The following is a 25,212-nucleotide window of genomic DNA, read 5'->3' as shown; positions in this document are numbered from 1 at the left end:
CGAAGAGGCTCCTGCTGACTTCAGCCGGGGCCGCGCATTCACTGTTTCTACGCGGCAGGTCACAGGGGGATCCCTGTCTCCAAGGCTTTTTGGAACAAGCACCTGGGAAGAGCTCGTTAATATAATTTGCCTCCAGGATGCGGGACCTGCAGGAAACAGGTGGCCCAAACACCCGCTCCTCAGTGTGGTCCACTGTGGCTGTTTGTGTCCTTATTTCGTACCTTATCCGACAATCTTTGCAACAGATGGAGCGGCACTTCTGCTGACAAGTCACCTAATTAATGGCCTGAGCACTGAACAAGGCAGAAAAAGAAGAATGGGACCTTTAATCCAAATATACGCTGTAAGGATGTTTCCTGCTGCTTAGTATTTATTGGCATAATCGAAGCTTTATTTCTAGCAAATTCCAATTTCTGTAGCGTTGTTCAAAACTAAAAGGTTCTCCAAGCTTTTTTATATCCCAAGGCAAACGGGGGAGCGGAGGTTCATCCATGGAGTTGAGCTGCAGCGGAGCAGGATAAAGTTAGCACAAATCACCTGATGCTATCACCATATTGATATCGTTATTTATTTTCTGACTTATTTAGTGGTATCAGAGATGTGTTGTCTAGTGTTTGTGAGACAAGGGCGAAAATAAGTAACAGAAATAATGGTGCTTACAGAAATCAGAACTGCTCAGTCATTACTTCACTGTTTTGCTCCTGGTCGCGCGCTCACCATAATGGGATTTTAATGTCATTTGTGCATTTGGTTTTCCATATAAGAGCTGAAAGTTAAGACATCAACACCATCACCTTTGCTTTTGTCTCTCCTTCCTTGCAACAAGAAGTCAGTTCCAGTGAAACCGATGTTACGACTGGACTTAGCCAGAGCTTGTTGCACTACCTCTTAGCGTTAAAGAGATGCCGGTAGACAGAGACTTTGCAGGAAAGCCTCTGTCTCCGTGCTTTCTCCATGTATCTTTCCTGGCAGTCCTAACAACATACCCAACGTGTACCAGAGCTGGTACATGTCCTCCAGCTGATGCTGATGGTCTCTTTTCTCTTTTCCCTTTCCCCTTACGCTCCATTTTCCCATGCCCAGAGGCCACTAAACCTTTTCCTTGCTTTACTCCTTTCAACACCTTTGATCCAGCTGTTGCACCAGGAACCTCACACTCATCAACAAAGGCAAGAAGAAAAGTCCCCACAAACACCGCCATAGAATTGAAGAACGGTGTCATTTGGAAGGGACATTAAAGGTCATCTAGTTCCAACCCCCCTGCCCTGGGCGGGGACACCTCCCACCACACCACGTTGCTCCAAGCCCCGTCCAGCCTGGCCTTGAACCCCTCCAGGGATGGGGCAGCCACAGCTTCTCTGGGCAACCTGGGCCAGGGGCTCACCACCCTCACAGTGAAATCTTTTTCCTAATATCTCATCTAAATTCTCCCCTCTTCCAGTTTGAATCCCTTCCCCCTCGTCCCATGGCTCCCCTCCCTGCTCCAGAGTCCCTCCCCAGCTTTCCTGGAGCCCCCTTAGGGCCTGGCAGGGGCTGGAAGGTCTCCCCGGAGCCTTCTCTTCTCCAGGCTGAACCCCCCCAGCTCTCTCAGCCTGTCCTCCCAGCAGAGGGGCTCCAGCCCTCCCAGCATCTCCGGGGCCTCCTCTGGCCCCGCTCCAACAGGTCCACGTCCATCCCCACACTGCAGCCTACTTATCCCGATTTCTCCCATCTGACCATCACAGAGAGCGCAAAATCAGGCGCGTTTCTGGGCAGACAATAGAAACAACCGGGAAGGATTTGGTACCTCCCTCATAAATTGTTGGGATTTAGGGTTTTCCCCCGCCCCCTCCTCTATCTAGGGGGAAAATCGCATTGCTGTGCCAAAGCTGCTGAAAACACCACCCCAGGAATGCTGTAAGCCTTCCCCCCTGCGCCCCAGCCTTGGGGAAGGGGTGGGGGTCCCCCCCCGCCTCCCCCCCCCGCCCCTCCCCGAGCATCGCTCCGGGAGCCGACACTCCCCCCCGCGGGGGCAGGCGGGGACGCGGCCGGTGTGTTTGCAACGAATATCAAATGGGAAGCAAAAAATACATACACACCCCCCCCACACACACACCCCCCTGCCGGTGTCTAGGACAGCCCCCTCCCGGGCAGCCCGGAGCCGGGAGGGGGGCGGTGCCGGGTCGGTCCCGCCCCGCGGCGCCGGGGGCGGGCGGCGATGGCGGCGGTTCGGGCGCGGACGGTGTTGCTGACCGGTTCCAACCGCGGCATCGGGCTGGAGCTGGTCAAACAGCTGCTGGGGACGCCGCGACCGCCAGCCTGGATCTTCGCCACCTGCCGGGACCCCGAGGGGCCGCGGGCCCAGGTCAGTGCGGGGCCGGGGGCGGGGAGGGGAGGGGGGGGCTCGGCAGCACCCCGGGGTGCGGGCAGGTGCCATAAATAACGCGCCGGGTTTGCTTTGTCGGCGGGACAAAAGTGTTGTGGTCGCGGGGAATGTCGTGTGTGTCCCGTGCCCTGCCTGGCGTGGAAGTGCCCTGAAGGGTGGCTCTGCGGTGGGTGAAGTGCCCGGGGCAAGGGCAAGGTCCTGCAGGGGGTCGGGACAACCCCCGGCACAAATCCAGGCTGGGCGGAGAATGGCTGGAGAGCAGCCCTGGCGAGAAGGACTTGGGGGTGTCGGTGGATGAGAAGCTCAACATTAACAGAACGTGCACTGGCAGCCCAGAAACCCCCCCAACAGCGTGGGCAGCAGGGCAAGGTGGGGGGGATTCTGCCCCTCTGCTCCGCTCTGTGAGACCCCCCTGCAGTGCTGCCTCCAGCGCTGGGGCACCAACAGCAGAAGGACACGGAGCTGTTGGAGCGGGGCCAGAGGAGGCCCCGGAGATGCTGGGAGGGCTGGAGCCCCTCTGCTGTGAGGACAGGCTGAGAGAGCTGGGGGGGTTCAGCCTGGAGAAGAGAAGGCTCCGGGGAGACCTTCCAGCCCCTGCCAGGCCCTAAAGGGGCCCCAGGAGAGATGGGGAGGGACTCTGGATCAGGGAGGGGAGCCATGGGATGAGGGGGAACAGTTTTAAAATGAAAGAGAGATTTAGGTGAGATCTGAGGCAGGAATTGTTTGCTGTGAGGGTGGTGAGCCCCTGGCCCAGGTTGCCCAGAGAAGCTGTGGCTGCCCCATCCCTGGAGGGGTTCAAGGCCAGGCTGGATGGGGCTTGGAGCAATGTGGTGTGGTGGGAGGTGTCCCTGCCCAGGGCAGGGGGTGGCACTGGGTGGGCTTTAAGGTCCCTTCTAACTCTAGCCATTCTATGATTTGAAGAATAAGCGCTGCCACCCTTAAATCTGTGCTGCTGGGCTCTTTGAGGCTGCATTGACTGCCCCCCAGCTGGCCCTCCAGTGCCAGGCCTTCGCCTGTGCGCCACCAGCAGGGCACCAGCTCACACACCATTGGGTCTGAGCAGGGTTTGACTCAGTGGTTGCATCTGGCTGAGCTGGTGGGAATTGCAGCGATGCAGCTCTGCGACGTGTTCCCAGTCTCTGCAAAATCTGGGGGGTTCATTAACTGGTGGCCCGTGGAGCTGTGGGATCCTCCTTCCGCTGCTTTCCACTTCAGGAAAATGGGAGAGATTCACACGTGTTGCTTTAGCAGGAGATGATCACAGGAACGAAACGTCGCCCGTGCTTCCACCTTTCCGTAGGTCCAGTTTTGGTTTTCCTCTGCACTGAAATACCAGCGGGGAGATGCTTGTCCTCTGATACATCCTGTCTCTGGCAGGTTTGTTTCCTGCATCTTCTCGCAGCTTGGCCGTGTGCAGGGACCGTGCCTTAGAAAGTCCTTGAGATGCTTTTCGTGTGCTCTCTGCCAGCGTTATTCTGGCTCGGGAGCGATCCCGGTGCAGTGAGAATCCACTGGGACACCAGCCCAGGGGTGCCCAGCCCCTCCTGCTGCCGGTGCCCAAGCTGGATGGGTTAAGACTAGCTCGGGTCTCTTATTTTTGCTGTGTTCTTCCCCCTGCCCCAGCTTGCTGGACTGGGGCAATGGTGAGGTCAGAGGATCTCTGATCCTCTTTTACAAGGCTGGACTGGAGACATTTTCCCCCCAGGGTGGTCCATGCTCATCACTGTCAACTGTGGGATGCTTCTCGAAGCCTTTTCCAGCTGTGGTAGGGTGAGGGCAGTGTCTTCAGGGTGTTGCTGCTGAAGTTCATGAACACAGGAGACCAAGGGCAGAGTGACCCTCCATCAGGCTGGTGCCACATTCCTCCTCCTGCCCCTTTGTGCCCGGGTCAGGTGTTGGGATGGACTCATGTTGGGATGGTGCAAGGTTGCAGAGGCCAGCAGCAGGGCAAAACAGGGGAGGAGAAACACCTGTTGGCCATCGCAAACCATTTAGATGGATTTTCCATCTTTTCCTGTGCCCAGGGGTAATGTGGGAACACAGGGCCTGGTGGGGAAGCTCAGAGGTAACTGAAGGTGGACCACAGCCAGTGCCAGCAGCTCTCCCGCTCCATGTTGGTAGGACGGGTCCCCTCACAAGAAGTCACCGATTTGCATTTCTCCTGTAGCATTCTCTGTGGGCTTGTTTCTCAGAGGTTTTTAGATCTGAAAACAATCATTTTGGACACGCTGAACACGGTGGTTTAGTTTCTGTTGTCTAAAACTTGCTTTAGTTGGAGAAGGCTGAGACCAAAGAGCTGCTAGTAAAGCTGAACGGTTCCTGTTTGGAAAGAGCTTCTGAATCCTCTGTGTTTGGTGAAAATAATCAATAAAAATGTGCAGAGTGGTTCATTTCACTTGAGAGGATGCAACGCAGTGTCCAGAGTAGAGTGGATCCTGGGACTGGGCTGTTTGGATCCAGATGTCTTTTCCCCAAACGTCAAGTCTGATGTTGGCACTCACGGCCATCACTCCGTTACCCTTCCAGCAGCTTCTGGGAGACACTTCTGGCCATGTTTCCAGCCAGCTGGCATCATTTCTGGGTGAGCTGGTCCTTAATAGTTTGCTGTCATCCCTCGCTGTGGCTCTGGCTGGGTTGTGTATGGAGGCCCAGCAGCCTTTGGGAGAGTGGCTGTAGTATCTTGCAGTTGCGGCCATATCGCACTCTGAACACGTTCACGTCGCTTTGTGGAGCTTTGTGGAAGAAGACCGAGTGCCTTAGGCGGGTCCCCAGTCCAGCCATTCAAAAATGCTGAGGAACATCTGGAAGATGTTTCCCTCAGGGTGGACCATGGCTGGTGCCCCAGGGTCACGCTCGGCATCACCTCTGCCTCGTGCTGATTGTTTCCATGTCTCTTTTTTTGTAGGAGCTGAGAGATCTGGCATCCAAACACCCAAACCTGGTTCTCGTGAAGCTGGGTAGGTGCGCTCTGCTGTCGAGCTGGTAAATTTGTGGCTGCTGGACATACTTGCCCCGTTTCTTCTTCCCTCCCTCCCTGCCTTCAGGCTCTACAGGGGGATCCAGTTCTTCAGAACCCCTTCAAGTTTCTCCAGACCTGTCTCAGCCCCAGTACCCTGTTCCCAGGAGTCCCCTTGCCCCATGGCCACAGGACCAGGAGGTTCTTGAGACCCATCCTGGGCAGGGTCCAGCTCCTGCAGCCAACCGGCCGTGTCCTTGCTGTGCTATGCAGCTGAGCTGCCTTCATCCCAAGTCCCAGGCATGACTGGGAGGGCTCCTCCGGGAAGGCAGCTCCTGTGGAAATGCTGTGTGGTCATCCCAGAGCCGGGGCAGGAGCTGTAGGACCTTGCAGAGCCATCCCCAGCAGGTCCCAGCACAGCCCCCATGGGACTGTCCCCCTCCAAAACCGCCCTGGGTTCTCCAAAGCTTCCTCAGGGATGGACTTTGTCCACTGAGAGGGGGCCACGACTACTGGTGCCTGACACAGCATGGGAGTCAGAGCAGCACTTTGCCACACGGGGCTGTCCCCAGAGTGGCTTTGCCTGGTGGGCTGCCCCAGGGCAGCGTCCTTCCGCTGCTGATAGTGGGGCACCCTGTGGATGGCAAAGGAGGCGGTTTTGAGATGAGCTGGGACTTGCTGGGAGCCGAGGTGCTCTGAGCTGGTTGCGCAGCACCACCTGGTGCCCACAGATGGAAGGCCACGCAGGTCGGGATGCGTAGCTGTTCCTCAGCATCTTCACCTCCCTCTTCTCCCCAGGTCCCCCGGGTGGACCCCATGGCTCTCAAACTTCTCTTCCACTGCAGATGTTGCGAATCCCTCAGCTATTACGGATGCAGTGAAGATCGTGGAGGGGAAGCTGAATGGCACAGGCTTGAACCTGCTGATAAACAACGCTGGCATCTACACCCCGACGGCATCGCTGGAGACGGTAGATGCTGAAGAGATGATAAGGATGTACAAGACCAATGCGGTGGGGCCAATGCTGATGGCCCAGGTACGGATGAAGATCTGGGGATGGAGCTCACCTTGGAGAGAGAATTTAGCTCTGCTTGAGGGTAGCCCGGGGTGTCCGTGGTCACGACGGAGATCTCAGAGGGCTTTGCCAAGTTTCCCAGGGCTGCAGGAGGGAGGGGGCAGTGCTAGAGCTGCGCTCCCAGCCCAGGCCCTTTGTAGCCCCATTACATTGTGCTGGGCTAATTGGGAGCAGGCAGGGCCACTGCGGCAAAACACCCAGGCTGTCTTGGCCTCCTGCTGTTCCTCCTCATCCTCCTCCCTGTTGCAGTTGCCATAAGTGGGGCTGGCTCGAGGCACAGGCGTCCCACAAGGTTGCTTCTCCCCAGGCGTTCCTGCCCCTGTTGAAGAAGGCTGCCCGGGAGAGCACGGAAAAGGGACTGAGTTGCAGCAAGGCAGCCATCATCAACATCTCCACCATCATGGGGTCCATCGAGAAAACTCCCGAGTCCTTCTTCAAGCCTGTCATCTCCTACCGCTGCAGCAAGGTATGGAGACCGGGGACCTGCCCGTGCTCCTGAGCTCAGTGGGAGACAGAGCTGTTCCGTGAGATGGAGGGATTTACCTGTGCTGATCACCGCCGGAGCTCCCCGGGCATCTCCATGCCCAGCTGCTGCCCACCTAAGGCAGACACGCACTATCTCTTGAAGACCTGGCATTGCTTTTTCTCCCTCGCCATGAGTGTGTGGAGCATTCTGCTGCCCATGGCTGATGCTTCCTTCCTCCCCCAGGCTGCCCTCAACATGCTCACCAAGTGCCAGGCTCTGACCTACGGGGAAGCCGGGATCCTCTGCGTGGCGCTTCATCCTGGCTGGGTGAAAACCGACATGGGCAGCCAGGAGGTGGGTTTCGGCTGAGCAGGTCGAGGCGGGGAGACCCATGGGTGGAACCCAAGCCTGTGAACTTGGCAGTGGCACGGGAGGTGCCTCAGGTGGCCGGGATGGCTCTCAGGAGGAGGGATCCATGCGAGAATGCGTTGTCTCTCAGGCTGCAAGTTGCCCATGCCTGTGCTGGGCCGCTGCAGAACACGTGGGTGCTGCCCGGGAAATAGCATCAGCACCAGGGTGGGCAGGGGACTGTTCGGGGGGAAAAAGGCTTTGGGCAGCCCGGAGATGTGCAGGGAACCTGAATCTGACAGAGCAGGGAGGAGAGGAACAGCACCATCCCACCCTGCAGCCCCCTCCTCGAAGAGCTGCAGGTCCATGAGGTCTCTACTCACTCTGCAGGATCCCTGTTTTGGGATGGGGCTGGTCCCTGCGACCCTGGAGTTTTGAGAAGGCTGCACGTAGCATCCCGCTTGCAGCAGGGGTCTTTTACGTGGTTTAAGCCCGTAGCCCTGGCTTCCCAACCCAAGCCACCTCCATCCAAGGCATCAGCAAGCACGCAGATACCCAACCATCCTCCCATGTAACGCTCCCATCCCGCCTCCCATGGCTCTGTACGTGGTCTGGGTGGAAGGAGCCTTGCCGCTGGCACGCAGGAGCTGAGCGGGTGCCAGTGGGTGGCTGGGAATGACGGTGGGGTCTGGATCCTGCTCCTCACTTGTTCCCATTGCAGGCTGACCTAACGGTGGACACAAGCGTGCGGGGGCTGCTATCTGTACTGCCGATCCTCTCCGAGAAACACAGTGGGACCCTGCTCAACTGGGAAGGTAAAGCTATTCCTTGGTGATGGCTCTCTGTCCCTGCGAGGGACCCCGTGGTGCTAGGGGACTCTCCGGGTGCCCTGGAGCGCTGGGATGCTCAAGCCCTCTGTGGTCTGCAAGAGTCCTACCTGGGACTCCAGCGGGCGTGCAGGGCAGCCTGTGATCCCTGCCTTCGCGTTGCTAATAAATAAAGTCAATTAGTACCTGTGCCTTCTCCCGGCTGCAGTGCCCCCGCTGAGACTGTCTCTACCCTGGCCTGGAGCCAGCCTCTACAAAAAAAAATAAGTTCAGTGCTTAAAGGGGGCCTACAGGAGAGATGGGGACTAACTTTGGCGGGGCCTGTTGCGATAGGACAAGGGGTGATGGGTTTAAACTGAAAGAGGAGAGATTCAGACTAGATAGAAGGAAGACATTTTTCACAATGAGGGTGGTGAGACCCTGGCCCAGGTTGCCCGGAGAGGTGGTCAATGCCCCATCCCTGGAAACATTCCAGGGCTCAGGTTGGACAGGGCTCTGAGCAACCGGATCTAGTTGAAGATGTCCCTGCTCCTGGAAGAGGGGTTGGTCTAGATGGCCTTTAAAGGTCCCTTCCAACTCGAACTATTCTATGACTATAGCAGTCTGCCTGCCTTGCCTTCGGCTGATGAGGGGACTGGAACACCTCTCTGATGAAGAAAGGCTGAGGGATCTGGGGCTGTTCAGTCTGGAAAAAAGACGACTGAGGGGGGATCTTATCAACGCTTATAAACACTTAAAGGGTGGGTGTCAGGAGGATGGGGCCAGGCTCTTCTCAGTGGTGCCCAGCGACAGGACAAGGGGTAACAGGCACAAACTTGACCATAGGAAGTTCCACCTAAACGTGAGGAGGAACTTCTTTCCTGTGAGGGTGGCAGAGCCCTGGCACAGGCTGCCCAGAGAGCTGGTGGAGTCTCCATCTCTGGAGACATTCCAAACCCTCCTGGACGTGTTCCTGTGCCACCTGCTGTGGGTGACCCTGCTCTGGCAGGGGGTTGGACAGGATGATCTCCAGAGGTCCCTTCCAACCCCACCACTCTGTGATTCTGAGCCGAAGGGGGGTCCCAGGGGACACGTAACCAGCTCAAAGCCCTGCTGGCCTCCCTGGCCACGGAGTGTGCCCAGGTCTGCCTGGTCTCTGCTGTGCTTCCACCCAAAGCACAGTGTCTTTGCTGGAGACCTCTCAGGGGGACTTTGTGCAGGACACAGTGTCCTTGGGAGCAGCCTCAGGACTGGAATGGGAGGAGCAGTAGCACCACAGTCCAGTTCTGCAATCCCAGGCCAGCCCTTCCCAGTGGAGCCCCAACTGGGCACGGTACCCCGGGGTGGGGGAAACCTGGTCCCATGGGGGAGCACAGCATGGGAATCTCTGCGGGATGGAGAGGCTGAGAACCTTAATAGGATGGGCCAGGCAGCCCTGGGCTGCATGAATTTGCCCAGAAGGTGGTAACATCCCCAAGGAAAAAGACTTTGGGCTGGTGCTGGGTTTTCTCAGCAGGGTTCTGCCCCATCTGGAAAGAGCTTCTCCTTGGGGGGATATGGGGGGAGATGAGGCTCCTTCAAAACCAAGCCTAGTCTCAGGTGGGCAGAGCAACCTGGCTTGCAGGAGAGGCAAAGCCAGCGCTCCTTGCCTCAGAGGCCACCACCTCCTCTTTCTCACCTGGAGGATCTGCTGTAGCACCTCTGTCCCTCTGGGTCTGGCCTTTTCTGGGGTCAGACCTCTCCCCCAGACCGCGGGCTTGCCTGGAAGCACCGGCTTTGCTGGGAATCTTGAGGCCCTGCACCGCTCCGCACAGGAGCCGCCCCCCCCTTTCCCAGCCAGGAGCATGAATGCCACCGTCCCCCCAGCCCCAGGCTTCACCCCCCAAGCAGACAGAGCATCGGGGCAGTCTACTGGGCTGGAGCCACGTCTCTGCCCCGCCGAGGCGAGCTGTGCCCTGACAAGCTCCAACAAGCCCTGGCACCCGCAGCCCGGTGAGTCACAGGACCAGTGAGGTTTTTTTCCTCCCAAACCAGTGGCATTTTGGCAGCTGAGACTTTCAAGAGGCTGAGAAAAAGGGGACAGCAGGGACCGTCTGCAACCTGGGTGCCAGCCTGGGCTTGGGGACAGAGTGGCCGTGGCTGGAGGTAGCAGCGCTGCCAGAGCTTGGACCCCTGGCTCCTTGTACCCCCTTTTTGGGGGTCCCAAGCAGCCCAGGTGCCCAGGCAGGGACAGGAGGAGAGGCGAGATGCCCCTGTGAAATTCAGGAGTGCTGGGAGCATCCCCAGATGGAGAGGGAGTCCCTTACTTCACAGGCACTTTCTGTAGTGGATGGGCAGGTACTTTCTGGAGCAGTTGCAGGAGCTGGGACACCCGGGTCCCACTTCTGTCCTGGAGCTGGGGCTCTGCTGTGCCATCCCTGGCCTAAGGGCTAATGCCAACCCCTTCCTGGCTGTGTCAAGCCCCCAGGTTCTTTGGAGCTCGCTCTCTTCCCCGTGCCCAGGCTGACATGTGCTTTTCTGAGCCCGTGCTCTGCTTTCCGAGGCCCTCGGGAGGCTGCAGGGAACCGTACCCACGCCAGGCACCCACTGCTCCATGGGTGCTCCCTGGCAGGGAGATGCCGGCTTCAGCTTTCTGCTGCATCCTCAGGGGAAGCTCCATCCCCGGGGAAGCTCTGAACCATCTGGGCTCTTCCCAGCCACCTGATTTCTCACGCAAATGCTCGCTTGTCTTCGCTCTTTTCTTTCCCAGCTCTCATCTGTGGCCGGAGGAGTCAGTGCCCACCTGGGCACCTCCCTGGGCATTTGTCAGCGCTGCGATGGCAGCAGGAGGAGAGAAATCCCTGTGAGGAATGGCTGAGGGGCAGGAGCATGGGTGAAGGGCCTGATCCTGCAGCTCTACGGCTGTGCTTAGCCCAGCCCTGGCTCAGACATGGCCAAGCCTCCACCGAGCGCGCCCCCTGCCCCTTGACAGAGGTTCTCCTGCCCCAGTTGTTCCACACAAACCAGCTGCAGCCCGCCAGTCACCGTGGTCTGGCTCCATCCTCATCTCTCTCCATGTTTCTCCCTTCTGCCCCATGCCACGTGTGGGATCCTGGGAGATGAGCTGTGCCAGGAGTCCCACGGCTGTTTGTGGGCAGCTTATACCGCCCCCCATCACTGCCAGCCCCGTGAGATGGATGCAGATGGTGCCCTGGGGACATGAGGACAAATGGGACTGCTGAAAGCTGGGACATGCTCCATCAGCTTGGCTGATGGTCTGCGGCGTTGGTGACACAGGATGATTTTCTCACCGAGAAAAGCCTCATCCCAGGGAGCAGATGCTGGAGTTGAGCTCCCAGTGACCCTGTCAGCCATGGTAACTTGGAGGCCAGGGATACCCAGGCACCTTAAGGTGCTCCAGGGCAGGTGTTCCTCAAGAAGCCTCAGTGAGGGGCCAGACTGCAGGTCTCTCCGCCCAAATGCTTGCCAAGTGGTGTCAGCTTTTCCTTTGCACGTGTTCCGAGTGTTTGTGCTCCTGCAGCTGATTATCTCCCCGTTTCCTCTCCTGCCTGATGTTTCCTGCCTCGCTTACTCCCTTTTGCTGGCTCTGCCCTTTGTGTCAGGCTTATCTCCTGGCTCTGGGCAGTGTCAGACCTCAGCGTCCGCCCTGCCCACCACGATGGCAACGCGCAGCCCTGAGCACCATGCCCTGTGTCCTTTCACAGCACGGTGTCCCAGGAGACACTTGAGATGCCAGCTCCACCTGGCCGTCTAGCAGCTCCTTGGGGGCAGGGGCAAGCCGGGACAGAGCAAGGATGATGTAGGAGCCGTCTGCTTTTAGCGGCTGATCTATCTCTATCCTGAAGCTGGGGGACAGGAGCCAACTGGACCAGCACGTTGCCGCAGGGGGCTGCTGGGTCCAGCGGTAGGGAAATCTGGGCAACCCCTCAGGAACCCTTTACGCAGGGGCTGCACAAGGGCACGGGAACACGGCTGGGGACTTCCCAGGGACCAGGCGGGGAGGTTGTCACCCAGAGCAGCTCAGACGGCCTCCACCAGCCCCCGTGGAGCCATGGTAGCATCTGCGGGCAAACGCACCTCTGCTCTGGGGAGCCTGGCAGCTCTCCAGGCCCTTGCGATTGACTTCAGTGGTGGGAAGGGCACATATTTTCCAGGGTCTTTCACCAGCTGCCTTCTTTCAGACCAGTAAACACTGAGAAGGACTTGTTGCATCAGGAGCTTGGGTCGGGCAGGTCTGTGGGTCAGGACAGGAGTGGGGAGGACACGGGGAGTCCTTGCCAGGACTTGCCAGGACCAGGGCAAGACCCATTTTGAGAGGCAATCTCCCATGCCCCCCAAGGGGGACAAACAGCCGGAGGCAGAGCCCCCGCAGAAGGCAAAGCCCTGCTCCAGGGGGCGAGAGCCAAAAGAGGAGACCGGGAACGGAAAAGGGCTGCTCCTGTGACACAGATGCGGAGGTGGAGCAGGAGGCAGGTCACAAACAGCCGGCACACGAGGAAGCGCTGGGACACCAGCCGGTGTGGCCAGGGCGGCCAGTCGCAGCGGCTCCAGGTGCAGCAGAACTTGGCTGGCCAGGGAAAGACCAGGAGTAGAACTGCAGGGACCTCAGCCAGGACTTGGAGATCCCCTCGGCAGGAGCCTTCTTCCAGCCAAAACAGCTCTTCGTTCTGCCAAGGTGCGGGCACTCTCCATGGCATGGGGGGTCGCGGTGGTGATGACGGTGGGGACATCTCCATGCCGGGTGGCACTGCGGTCCTGTGGCTCGGAGCCCCCGGGGTGACCATTCCCAGGGCCACCAGCGGTGAGATAGGCTGATGCCGGGAAGGCTAGACGGTGTGAGGACCTGCAGCTCTTTTGGGGGTGCCAATGCCAGGAGGGTGCTGGGGGCCCAGGGCTGCCATCAAAGTACTGGGACCCAGCTTGGGCGCATGAGAAATGCGGCTCGGAAGGAAGCGCATCCCGGTCGCTGCAGCACAAGGGCTGCCAAGGAAGCCGAGTGGGGCCAGCAGATAACATGCCGAGGCTTCCTCCGGCACACCGCAGCTGTGGGGCCGGGGTTGTTCCATCGCTATCTGGCCCTGCAGAGCCCCGGGCATCCCTTCTCCCTCTGCTGTATTATTGTTAGCGGGGGAGGAAGCAGCTCACCAAGTCCCACCTCGAGCTTTTAACCCGCTGCTTCCTGGCCTGCTGCTCCCCGCTCCCGTTGGCCAGAGCCGGGAAGGCTCCACGGCTGCCCTGGGAGGACGGTTGGGTACTGGGAGCTTCCTGCAGGTTTTACCTCCTTGGGGACCAGCAGCACCCCCCGGCAGGTCTCCCCCGAGCCATGTTGTCTCCCACAGCCACCCTTGCAAAGGGTGGACACTGGCATTGTCATCCCTCAGTGTGGAGAGAAGGTCCTGAAGGCTTCAGGTGCCGATGATTCCCTCCTTGCTCTCTCTTCCCCCTTTTAGCTGGTCGGATCCTGCCTGGTGCTTCCTTCTGGAAGTACCGACCCCTGACCTGCTGGGGGAGGCAGCATGGAGGTGGCAGCTTTACCAGCTTTGCACAGATTTAACCCAAACACCTAATAAACAGTTTGGAGGAAATCCATCTTGGGGAAGAAAATTGCAGCACTTCACCAGCTTCGTTTGACAAGCCGGGGTTTAATTGAACCCCTGGGTCTCCGGAGGTGCTACCTGCTGCTCCTTGGGTAAGTGGAAATCGGACCGACATCTCTGCAACCTTCTCCAGATCATCTTCTCATGCAACTGAGCTCAGCCAAATTGTCCTCCTCCTACTTGTCTGGCAGGGAGGGGACCTTAATGTCCTGTCAGCACAGGCTGGGGCCGTGTCCTCCCTGGTGGTGACCACCGCGGGACACCTTTCCCGAGCATCAGTGTCCATGCAGGAGCAGAGGTAGGTCACCCAGCCACTGAGCCTGCCGGGGTGATGCAGGGTTGCTCCGCGCTGTCTTGCAAATACGCCGCAGATGTTGATGTGCCCATCACATCCCCCCTGGCATAAACCAAGCCGTTCTCCTGGGCCAGCCTGCTCCTTGCCCTGGGACCCTGGCACAGCCACACGTGTGGATCTTCCAAAAAAACCTGATGCCACCTGTTTGTACAAGCTGTGCTGTCACCTGGACCCAGCACGGGAGTGTGCACCTGTGGGTTGCAGAGAGGTGCTCACCCTCCCTCCCTCCCACGGCGGGGCTCCTGCCCACGCCTTCGCCCCCAAAAGGGTGCCAGAGCAGGTCCTCAACCCAGTCCCGCTTTGAAGGGTCCTGCCGGGGGTTTGGTGCAGGTCAGCCTCTCCCTGCCTGTCCCCTGTCACCGGCTGGGCCTGAATTTCCAGCTGTTGCAGAACGAGTTCCCGGGAGGCTGCACCCGGAGCTGGCACCACGCCGAGCCGCCCGGCATGCCTGTCGGGTGCTGTGAGCGTGCGTGGGGATGCTGCAGGGACGGCGGATGGGGTTAAGCTGCCCAGGGTATGCCAAGGGCACGGTGCGGGGGGAGCTGTGCTGCTGCTTGCAGGCTCAGCCCCGGAGCAGGATGGGGCTCACTGGAGGGGTTGTCCCCGCTGCGCAACCCCCGCTGTATCCCTCGGGCCCCGGCACGTCACCACCCAAATGCATCTGTGCAAAGCCAGCGAGTGGCACAGGGACTGCAGGGACATCCCTGGAGAGCAGCAGGTACCCATCCCACCCTCTCCAGCCACGTGGTTTGTGTCCCAGCCTTTCCTGGGGACGCAGAGTGACATGGCCAGGATGTCCCAGCCCTGCTTCCTTGGAGCATCCTTCCCCCCTTGTTGGCTCCAGGGAGAGGACTGAGCCCCAGCGATGGCAAGAACAAGGATCTGAGCTCGTTTTGATGAGCTCTCTCCCCAGTGTCCCTCTCCTCGGAGCCAGGGAAGTGACGCTGGGGAGGAACTTGGCTCCTCTTGTTTGTTATTACAGGATAAAGTTACCCTTTAAAGCAGAGCCAGTGCTGTCAGGGTTGCATACCATCCGGGAACATCGCTGCTTCCCAACGGCTCCAACACGCTTCTTGTTATTGTGCTCGCGCGGAGCCAGCCTGCTTCCAGCCCTGGGCACAGCGAGGGGGACGCAGATGGGGGGGGATCTGAAAAGGAGCCTCGAGGCTCTTTTCCCACTCTGGGAAAGTTGGAAACAAAGGGAAAAGGCCTCTCACCGGAGAGGGAGAGCTCTCCTGCCTCTGGGATACGTGGGGAAGAAGGAGCAGGGGGCAAGGGCTGGGAGCAATGGAAGGGCAGGGCGACTGGGCTGCGCTGGGGCTGGGGGGGGGTTTGCCCTCTCCCGGAGAAGGGCCAGGGATGCTGCCCTCACTGTGGCTCGGCTGAGGACCCCCTCGAGGGGACAGACCGCTGGTTCCCACTGGGGAGACTCCTGTGCACGGGCAGGGTGGTGGCGTGGGGCTGGCAGCCGTCCGGCCACCCCACAAGTCCAGCGCCAGCTCAGCATCTGCGGGCGACGCGCAGGCAGAAAGAGGGCTGGCTTCTCCTTCCAGCCCCAGCCTCTGCCCCTGGTGGTCCCAAATCCAGAGGACACCCCCCACCTTCTCCTGTGAGCTGGCACCCCGGGAGACACCCCAGCACCCCAAGGTTTCGCAGGCGTGGGTGTTCCTCAGCAGCGCCCTGGCCATCCCACCCGCGCTAGACCCTCTGGAGGGGACTTACTCAGGGCTTGACCCCCCCCGCCCCGCGCTGAGCCGTGACGTGCCTATGGGGTGGAGGGGAAGGAAGCTGGCCCGGTGGAGCCAAGCCAAGGACAGCTTCCTGGCAGCGAGCTCCAGCCTCCAGCGCCTTCCGTGTGGCTGCAGATGGCTCTGAGCGGGATGGGAAGCTGCCGCGAGCCCTTTCCAGCCATTCGCCAGCCTTGTGCTGGTCGGGAGGCAAACGCCAACTGGGTGACGCAGCACCGGGGCCCCGACACTGCTGCCCCGGCGGGGTGTCAGAGGGAAGCCTGACTCATCCCCGGCAGGAGAATATGAGCCTCGCACATGTAAACAGAGCTGGCCCAGGGGCGCCAGGGCATGTGACAGAGACAGGAGAGACCGGCTGGAGCCACAGCTCGGGACTGGTGGCATTGACACATGTGCTAGAGGCATGTGAGAGGGGGCTTGACCTGTGGAGAGCCAGGATCGGTCCGCTCCTTCCCCATCCTAAGGCTCAGGGGAGCATCACTTGGGTGGGGAGGATGTGTCAGGATCCATGCTATGGGCATGAAGCCCCCCCTCTGCTACCCCTGCCCCACCAGTAGCTTTAGGCAACCAGTTTTACCCCTGTTCTGCCTGTTTAGCTGCCACCACTTTCCTCCAGGGACACCCTTCCCAGCGGGGACCGCTTTGGACCAGCTGCTCGGGACAGGCGGAAGAGATGCAGGATGAGGGGCAAAGCTCCTGAGATGCCATCTGGTGGTGCCAGCTTCAGGAGCAGAGCGCAGCTCATGGTGTCAGGAGGTCTCCCTGTGTCTTCTCTTCCCCAGGGATTGAGTGAGGATGGAAGTGCCAGGATCGGGAGTAGGGAGGCTCACTGGGTTCTGCTCCCAGGAGCAGGGATGGCTTGGAGACCTCTCGGTTGTCCGACACGTTCTCCAGCACGTGACTTCCCCTTGGGTTTATATGTGCCTTGCATGTGGATCTGCTCTGGGACAGGAGATGATGACAGCCACTTCCTAGCCTTGCTTACCCAGCGCAGCCGGTTTCATTTCCTTAATCCCTGTCCCTGCATTTTCTTTGTTGTTTCATCTGGAGGGGAGGGATCGGTGGCTGGAGGCTGGTGCTTGCTGCAGGGAGCGCTTTCTCGCTCCGGGGGACCAGCGGGGGTGTCCCTGGCTGCCCCTGCAGGGACCCGCTCTCTGGTTTTGGGTGCGGTGGGTGTTGCTCAGGAGGGGACGGGGTCCCCACCTCAGCGGCGCCTGTGGAGCGGATCAGGGTACGCGTGGGGTCCCCTGCACTGCTCGGCGAGGACCGTATTTGCATACATTTGCAAACGGCCCTGCCAAATTTGCAAATTCAGCCCTGCCGAAGCACCTCGTGCTCCGAATTGCCTTTTCCTCTTGCATCCCCTACGGCACCAGCGTGCCTGGCCTGGGCCAGCTTCGGGGTAAGGTATTCCTGCCGCAGCCCATGGGCTGAGCTTCACCCGGTGCGATGCCGAATCCCCAGGCTGCCGATGCCGCACCGTGGTCCGGCCGTGCCAGCCTCTCCTGTGCGCCGAGCTGGGCTGGCCCCAGGGCTTGCCCATGACCTCAGCTTTCCTGCCCGGTGTCGGACGGTTCCCGAGGGGCTGCGGGAATCTTGTGAATCATGAATACTTTTGGAGTGATTCCTTCGGGGTGTGTGTGAGGTGGTTCCTGCTGTGCCGAGGCGGGGATGGCTGGCTGATTGCAGGGGGTGATGTGGTCCCAGGGGATGTTCAGGCCCCCCAGGGCTGAGCCGGGGTCGGGGTTGGAGATGCTGCCTGCCACCTTCCTGGGGTGGAGTTAGGAGAAAGGACAGCTGGCTGGTGGCCGGAGAGCCTGGACTAGCCCCTGGTGCCCTTCTGCAGCTCCTTGCCCTCCTTGGCCCACGCTGGGGCTGAAGCTGATGCAGTTGCAGTCTGGATGTTCTGGCTTTGCTGCAGCGCCCGGGCTGGGGTGCCATCGGCAGCCACGGAGTCTGGGAGAGCCGACGGGCACCCAGCACCGCTGCGGGGATGTCCTGCCTCCCTTGTCCCAGCCCCACGGGCAGGCAAAGTGCCGGGATGGGCAGCTCTGCCCCACGGAGAGGGACGGGCTGGGTCAGGGCTGGGTCCCAGACTGCAGACGCCGCATGCTGGCCCCGAGCGTGCCGGGGGAAGGGTTTCCAGCAGGGCTCAGAGGACCTGCTGGCACAGCCTTTCCCCGCTGCTGGCCAGTTCCCCAGCGCGGCCGTGGCCCTGGTGAGTCAGCTGGAGCGGCGGCTCCCATTGCTCATGCTGCACCGGCACCACCCCTGGCTCCTTTAGCTTTTTCCCAGGTTGTGTTCCCCAAAAATGTACACCTGGAGGGATAAGGAGCCCGGCGCCGGGATGCCGGGGTGCTCAGCTCCAAGCCTGCAGCAGGGATGGCACCTCGGCTGCTCTCGGGGACGATGGCCGGGCTCCGAGCATGCTCAGCACACCGTGGCCGTGTCGGCACGAGATTTAGGAGGTTTGAAGGTCTGGCCTGCTCTTACTGCCTTGCTCTGACGCTGAGCAGGAATGCTGAGCACGCAGCAGCTCCGGGGCAGCCGTGGAGGGGAGGCAGGCCTGGAGCCAAAAGCTGGCCTCCTGCCCCCCGGAGAGAGGGGAGAGGAAGAGGCGGCTCCAGGCCCAGCCTGCAGCAAAAAGAGCAATTTGGGCAGAGGGTCCGCCAATCGCTCAGACCTTCCTCTGCGTGGCGGCAGACAGATGCAGGCAGCTGGCACAGCTGAAGCTGACAGAGTGAACAGAATGTGCTTAGGGTGGTCCTGGGTCACCAAGCTCCGGCACGGTGCGATGCTGCGCTGGGAGGCGCTGGATGATGCCTGCTGGTGCTCAGACAGGGTGCTTTGCTGCTCGGGGACTCCTGCCTGCGCCAGCACCCAGCTTCCCAGCCCAGGCGGGGACTGCTGGGAAGCCTCCTCTGGTGGCCTGGCTCCAGGAGTATCCCTATCCACGCCGGGAAGGTTAACCCCTGCCTGCCGGTGGGCATCATCCGGATGGATGGGTGTTTGGGGGGCAGGCAGGCAGGGGGGCTGCTGCGGGCACTGGGGTGCCGAGCCTGCCCTTGCTTTTGTTTGCAAAGCTGGTCTGCGCCGAGTGAGCTCCCCGTGACCTAGAATAGCCGGCGCGGTGTGCCAGCCCCAGCCTTGGCAGAGAGAATGTTTAGCTCCACATCCCCGCTCCGGCAGGGCAGGCGTGTGGCTGAGGGCAGGAGAGCGGCAGGCGGCCCTCTTGGCTCCCGCTTCGCTACGGTCCCCTCTCCTGATGGCTGCAGGGGGACACGGCTGCTCCCCATCCTGGCAGCGGCTGGGAACGGTCTTTTACCTTGCAATGGGGGGGGCATAGGTAAGTGAAATGTGGTGGTGTGGGTCAGTGCGCCTCCAGGCACCCCGAATCTTTACCGAGAGGGTGGTCAAACCCTGGAACAGGCTTCCTGGAGAGACAATCAGTGTCCCAAGCCTGGCAGTGTTTAGGAGGCCTGTGGACAATGCCCTTAATAACAGGCTTTAACTTTTGGTCGGCCCTGAAGCGATCAGGCAGTTGGACTAGATGATTGTTGTAGGTCCCTTCCAACTGAAAATATGCCTCTCCTCTCCTCTCCTCTCCTCTCCTCTCCTCTCCTCTCCTCTCCTCTCCTCTCCTCTCCTCTCCTCTCCTCTCCTCTCCTCTCCTCTCCTCTCCTCTCCTCTCCTCTCCTCTCCTCTCCTCTCCCCTTCCCCCTTCCCCCTTCCCCCTTCCCCTTTCCCCTTTCCCCTTTCCCCTTTCCCCTTTCCCCTTCCCCCTTCCCCCTTCCCCCTTTCCTTTCCCTTTCTATCCCATCCCATCCCATCCCGCCCTATTCTACCCTATCCCATCCCAGTCTAAATGCTCAGTATCGGAAGACACACCTTGCTGCGAGGGAGGGGATAGGACCAGCTTGGTGATCTTCAGTTGAGATGGGTGAGCCCAGGCAAGCTGTGGTGGGCATTAGGCGGCCCACCGAGCCAGGCTGGGGGCAGGGGGAGGATCAGATGCACCCACGCAGAGCCGGGGTGGGTGGGGGCTCCCACATTGCCCACTTTGCCATACCGTGACGGTTGCAGGTACAGACCGAGTCCCCACGGCCACCTTGCTGGTGTGGTGGCAGGTCTGGCGGCAGGTTGGCCAAGAGCCTGCAGAGGTGGCGTGTTGGTGGGCCAAAGCGCTGACCCGGAGCTGGTATCGCTGGAAGGATTTGGGGACGGTGACCCAAGCGACTCTGTGCACCAAGAGCTTCCTTTGGGTGCTGCATGGGGTCAGCTCCCCGCCCCTGGTTTTTCAGGGGGAGCCCTGGCAGGGATGTGGGCAGAGTGTCCGCACGGGGCAAGTCCCACGGGGTCATCAGAGCACCTCTACTTGCACTTCGAGCATCCACACAACCTGCTAAGTGGTGGTAGCAGAGGAGGTTTCCTGCCTTCCCCCAGTTAACCTCACCCCCCCGTGACCACGCAGCGAGATCTGGCTGCCCTTGGAGAGCTTTTGGGAGCGAGCAAGGTGGTGACACCCTTGCTGGTGGGATCCAGCCCGCTGCTCGATCCATGCGGGATGCTGAATCAGGCGATGACAGCACGGCATGGTGGGGCTGACCATGCCAGGCACGTGGTGGACCATCCTGGTGGGACAGGGACTGTGTTATTGATTGCCCTGCTGGCTTGATGGAGCCACACACCCTCTCTGCCTGCTGGCCCTTTGGTTTGGCGTTTCCCTGGTGGCCGTGGGACCTGCTGTCCTCTCTCCCATCTTTGCATCGCTTCTCCTTCCACGTAACAAGGCCAGCCCGGAGGGCCGTGCTGGGAGCTGGGACGCCCTGGTTCTCGCCGAGTGACCTTGGCAACAGTGCTCTGCTCCTCAGTGCGGCCCCAGGAGAGTGACAGAGGTGCAATGATTTCCTCGTCACTGATATTGCCCTACTCCACTGAGCCCCGAGACCTGGCGATGGTCTAATTAGCGCTTTTGCATCGTGGGGCTGGCTAGAGTGCTGCGTTGTATCGTCCTTGCACGGAGGATGTCTCACCGGGGCCGCAAAAGCACCGGTCCCATTTAAAACTGGGTCGATTGGATACGATCTAGGACAGGTTGGGAGAAAGATGAGCTTGGGAGAAAGGAGAGGAAGAGGGTGCATCCCCCCCGCAGCAGGCATGGTGCTGGGGAAACATGGCTTCCTCCCTCCCCTCCAGCCAGAGCTCTGGGGATGCTCGGAGGTGCCAGGACATGGATTGGAAGGGCAGAGGAAGCACAGCCTCCACTCGGAGCTTCGGGGATGCTTGGATGTGCCAGGACATGGACTAGAAGGGCAGGGGAAGCATGGCCTCCACCCAGAGCTCCAGGGATGCTCAGAGGTGCCAGGACCTGGATTGGAAGGGCAGGGATCCAGGGCAACCATGATGCTCCAGGAGGAAGCCAGCACCATGTAACCATGCCATCCTTCGGGGTGGCAGCCTGCATTGGCACCAAGATGCTGGGAGGGCTGGAGCCCCTCTGCTGTGAGGACAGGCTGAGAGAGCTGGGGGGGTTCAGCCTGGAGAAGAGAAGGCTCCGGGGAGACCTTCCAGCCCCTGCCAGGCCCTAAAGGGGCTCCAGGAAAGCTGGGGAGGGACTCTGGATCAGGGAGGGGAGCCATGGGACGAGGGGGAAGGGGTTTACGCTGAAAGAGGGGAGATTTAGCCGAGATCTCAGGAAGAAATTGTTTGCTGTGAGGGTGGTGAGCCCCTGGCCCAGGTTGCCCAGAGAAGCTGTGGCTGCCCCATCCCTGGAGGGGTTCAAGGCCAGGCTGGACGGGGCTTGGAGCAACGTGGTGTGGTGGGAGGTGTCCCTGCCCAGGGCAGGGGGTGGCACTGGGTGGGCTTTAAGGTCCTTTCCAACCCGAACCATCCCGTGATTCCACGACACCGGGAGGCCCTGGAGGCCGGCGGGTGCTTTGCTCCCCCAGGGTGGACGCGCCACTCGCTGTGGGGACGGGCCCTGCTCCCTGCAGCCGGGCCTCGGGGAGGCGATGGGGCCAACTGGGATGAAAATGCCACTTCATTCGTGTCACTTCCCCCCCCCGGCCCCCACCACCCCCCTCAAGAGAACCAGCCGCCACCGGCATCACCGGCACCGCCACCGCCACGACCGTGGCGGTGGCGGTGCCGGTGATGGCGGTGGCGGCGGTGGCTCCTCCCGGCCGCCATTTCCTGCCCGGAATCACATGGGCTCCCGCGTTTCCATGGAGAGGGCCGGGGTGGGCGCTGCCAAGACGAGCCTGCCCCAACTCTCCCGGTTTGCTTCCCCCGTCCATGGGAGCGGAACAAAGAAGGGATGAGCCCGGCCGGCGTCCCCCGCTTCTCCTGGGACATGTGAGTGACACCGCCACCTCCCCCCCCCACCCACCTCCTCACGCACTCTGGGGCGGGGGGACGGGGACAAAAGAAGGGGGGAGCTTGGTGGCTTTAATTGGTGGTGGGGGGGGGACATGTCGCCGTGGGGACGAAGACACCACGGCGAGGGGGACGGGGACAGGGCTGTGCTGCTCCGGGGGGGGGGTGGGTGGGGGTGGTATATGGGGGCGAGGACCCCCACACACCCCTTGCCTCACCACCACCACAAAGCCACCCGCTGTCGCCAACCACCCCCCCCCCCCCGGGGCCGGGATGCGTGGGTTTCCTCCGCTGCCATTTGGGATGGTGCCGGTCCTGTCGTCCACCCCCACCCCCCCGATCCGGGACGGAGGGGCAAGGGGGGGCTGCCCGTGGCCATGGAGGGCTCTGCTGGACACCGGAGGAGTCGTCTCCCATCATCTCCCCCCCCCCCCGCGCCTTGCACCCAAGCAGGACCCCCCGGGTGTGTGTGGGGGGCTGTGTCTCCCAGGGGACCATATCAGCTGGGTGCTGCCTCCTCCTCCTCCTCCTGGGTGAGGAGGGGAGGAATGCTCGGAGGAATTAATGAGACAGATCTGGCTTTGTTGCTGGCCCGATCCTCCTATCTCCCAGCCCTCCCCAGCCTGCCAAGAAGTGCTTGGGAAGGCCTCACACCATTAACTCTTTCCCTGCCACCCCAAGGCTCGCATCCCAGGGCCTTAGAGGGTTTTACCCTTGTCAGATTCCCAAAGGAGTCTAACGAGGCTGCCGGGATGTCCTGCCCTTCCTACGAATCCCACCTTGTCCGAGGACCCGTCTCCTGGCCGGTGGCTGAGGACCAGCCTTGCCGCGTCCCCCCGGGCAGGGCTGGGGCGTGAGGATATGACGCCGCGCAAAATCAGGCAGCGCAGGGCTTGGTGGCGGCGGCGTGTCCTGCTCTCGGCTGGTGGAGGTCCCTGACGCGGAGAGGAGCCGTGGTGGGAGCTGGCGCGGCCGTGGCCGAGCCCCCGTGGGAGGACCCAGCACCATGGGGTCGAGCACGGGAACGCGGGCGGGGATGGGGGATGCCGGGATGGGCAGCGGATGAGGTGGGTGTTGGGGTGCAACTGGGGGGATAACTGTTGATCTGCAGCGGGGGCAGTGGTGGGGACAAGGGCACCTCTTCCCAAACCCTTCCTGAGGCTCCTGGCCACTGCTCCCGCTTTCCCCAGCAATTTGCAGCCTGGGTCTCTGTGAGGTGCCTGGGGTGGGCATCGTCCGGTGCCTGCTGCTACCCCGAGAAGAGGCAGGCAGGGGCATGGGGACATCCCCCAGGGATACCACCATGCTGGGCTCCAGCCTGCACCGGTGGCCAAGGCTCGGTGGGTGCCCCGGAGCTCCTGCCATAGCCCTGACTTCAAGGACGGGACCTGGGAGGCCCGTCGTTGGCAGGGAGCTGGCATTCGGGGTCCCCGGGGGACGGCGGAGGCAGACCAAACCCTGGCTTTGCGTGGGTTGAGGCCATTGCCAGGCTGGGACGAGCTCCCCGCCTCATGCTTTGGGGTTATTTATAGGGCTGCCATTTATATCGCTTCTATTTCTGCTGCCGTGTGGGGACGAGGCGAGGAAGCGAAGGGGGAGGGCTTGAGCCTGCCCGGATGCGGGGTGCCCGGCCCCTGCGGCGAGGGATGCTGCTGGCGGCGGCGTTGGTGCCAGCCTGGCTGTGGGTACAGCCTAGCTTGGCACAAGGGCTGCTCCTTCTCCGGCCCTCGGGGCATCAACCTGCAGAAAAAACTCTGCAGATGATCTGCGGCGTTGGGCTGCCAGGTTTTTTTGGAGCTGGCTTTGCCGGTTTCTGCAAAAAATAAAGTTAGAGGGGTCGGCTGTGGCGCCGTGGTGGTGGTGACCACCTGCAGCTCAGGGACCAAGCTTTCCCAGAGCAGCACTGGCTCTTGCAAGGCCACGCGTCACTTGGTCACTCACCATGGTTCTCCTTCAAGCCATGACGGTGGGTCTTCTTGCCAGAATTATCACCTCCCGCCCCCTCCAAGGTCTCCCCCATGGCCAGGAGCTCTTTGGCCCCCCACCAGGCTGGTGCCTAACATGCTGGCACTGGTCTCCCCAGCCTCTTTTGGCCAGCGGTGACCTCTGCTTGCTGAGGCTGGCATGTGTCCTTTGGTGCTGCGTTTCCAACTGTGGTGACGTTCTTCACCACGCAAGGGTGTCTGTGTTCGGGGAGCACTTGTCCGGGAACAGCTTGAAATAGTTTCTTCATCACTTTGGCCTTTGGCGCTGGTGCCACCAGGGGAGCGTGCTCCTGGGGCTGGTGGCTTCTCCAGGGGTTGGGTGATGCTGGGTGGCCACAGCCTCGGTGCTGGTGGTCCCAGGGCCAGCAGGGAGCAGCCGGGGAACCTCCCCAGGACTCGGTGCTGTCAGGAACTGGGGTCTCTGGGATGCCAGTGCTGTATCCTACGGATGGCAGGGAAGTGGGAACGTCCTCCTGGGGTGTCTGGAATTTTCTTCTGCCTGGCCATGGCTGTATATGTGTGTCCGAGCTCGGCTGCCCACGGAGGGGTTTGTTTGCATGTTCAGTTGGGGTGGGGATGCTCGGGGCAGCTCCCCAGGCCTGGCAAGAGGAGGGCATGACAGGGACACCCCCAAAAAGTGTGTCCCTGCTGCCTAGGAGGGATGGAGGCAGCTGCCCTGGCTGGTTGCGCCGAGCTGGGTGGTGAGCATCCAGGGCAAGTCCGCTGAGTTGGAGGGGTGACCAGCGCCCTACGGCGCCATGGGGCTGTCCCCTTCCCTGCAGCCGCTCCCTGTCACCAGCCAGGCCAGGGACAGAGATTCATTTAACTCAATTACCACACAGGCCCTGGTGGCATTGGCTGGGCTCGTGCCCTTCCTCTGCCCTCCCTTGGCAAGGTGTCCCCGAGCTGGCAAGCCCTGCTGAGTGCCGCGCGGGGTGCCACGAGGTGCTCGGAGGAGACGTCGGCCGCCACGTGCCCGCAGCCTCCTCCAGCGTCCTCTGCCAGCTTTTGAATGCTCGAGCCCAGCTCCTGCCTGCTCCTGGCGGTGTCCCTATGGGGGATGCCCGGGATGGTGCTGTGCCACACGGTTTGCCTTCCCTGCCCGCACACCAGCTGTCCCACGGCCCTTTATGGGG

General features: G+C 61.0%; 2 protein-coding genes across 7 annotated transcripts in view; both read left to right on the top strand.

Moving 5' to 3' along the window:
• The first annotated feature begins 2,147 nt into the window (after positions 1-2,147).
• Positions 2,148-8,228, top strand: LOC141742018 (C-signal-like). The gene is made up of 6 exons (XM_074583383.1): positions 2,148-2,344; positions 5,271-5,322; positions 6,167-6,357; positions 6,704-6,862; positions 7,106-7,216; positions 7,932-8,228. The coding sequence occupies exons 1-6, from the start codon at positions 2,198-2,200 to the stop codon at positions 8,043-8,045; spliced, it is 774 nt and encodes a 257-aa protein (XP_074439484.1). The 5' UTR covers positions 2,148-2,197; the 3' UTR covers positions 8,046-8,228.
• Positions 8,229-12,505: 4,277 nt separating this feature from the next.
• Positions 12,506-25,212, top strand: part of RIPOR1 (RHO family interacting cell polarization regulator 1) — a 33,986-nt gene continuing 21,279 nt past the window's right edge. For 2 of the 6 annotated variants that reach the window (XM_074583369.1, XM_074583376.1), the window contains exon 1: positions 21,932-22,070. The gene's annotated coding sequence lies outside the window, so the exon portion shown is untranslated. Of the gene's footprint in view, positions 12,692-13,466; positions 13,706-13,804; positions 13,912-21,931; positions 22,071-22,940; positions 23,103-25,212 lie in introns of those variants that run through there. The other 4 variants (XM_074583370.1, XM_074583371.1, XM_074583377.1 and 1 more) reach the window with 4 other exon arrangements.

The sequence above is a fragment of the Larus michahellis genome, chromosome 4 (assembly GCF_964199755.1).
Source record: "Larus michahellis chromosome 4, bLarMic1.1, whole genome shotgun sequence".
Taxonomy (NCBI): Eukaryota; Metazoa; Chordata; class Aves; order Charadriiformes; family Laridae; genus Larus; species Larus michahellis.
The sequence above is the reverse complement of the archived record's forward strand: the minus strand, read 5'-3'. Positions and strand labels throughout refer to the sequence as shown.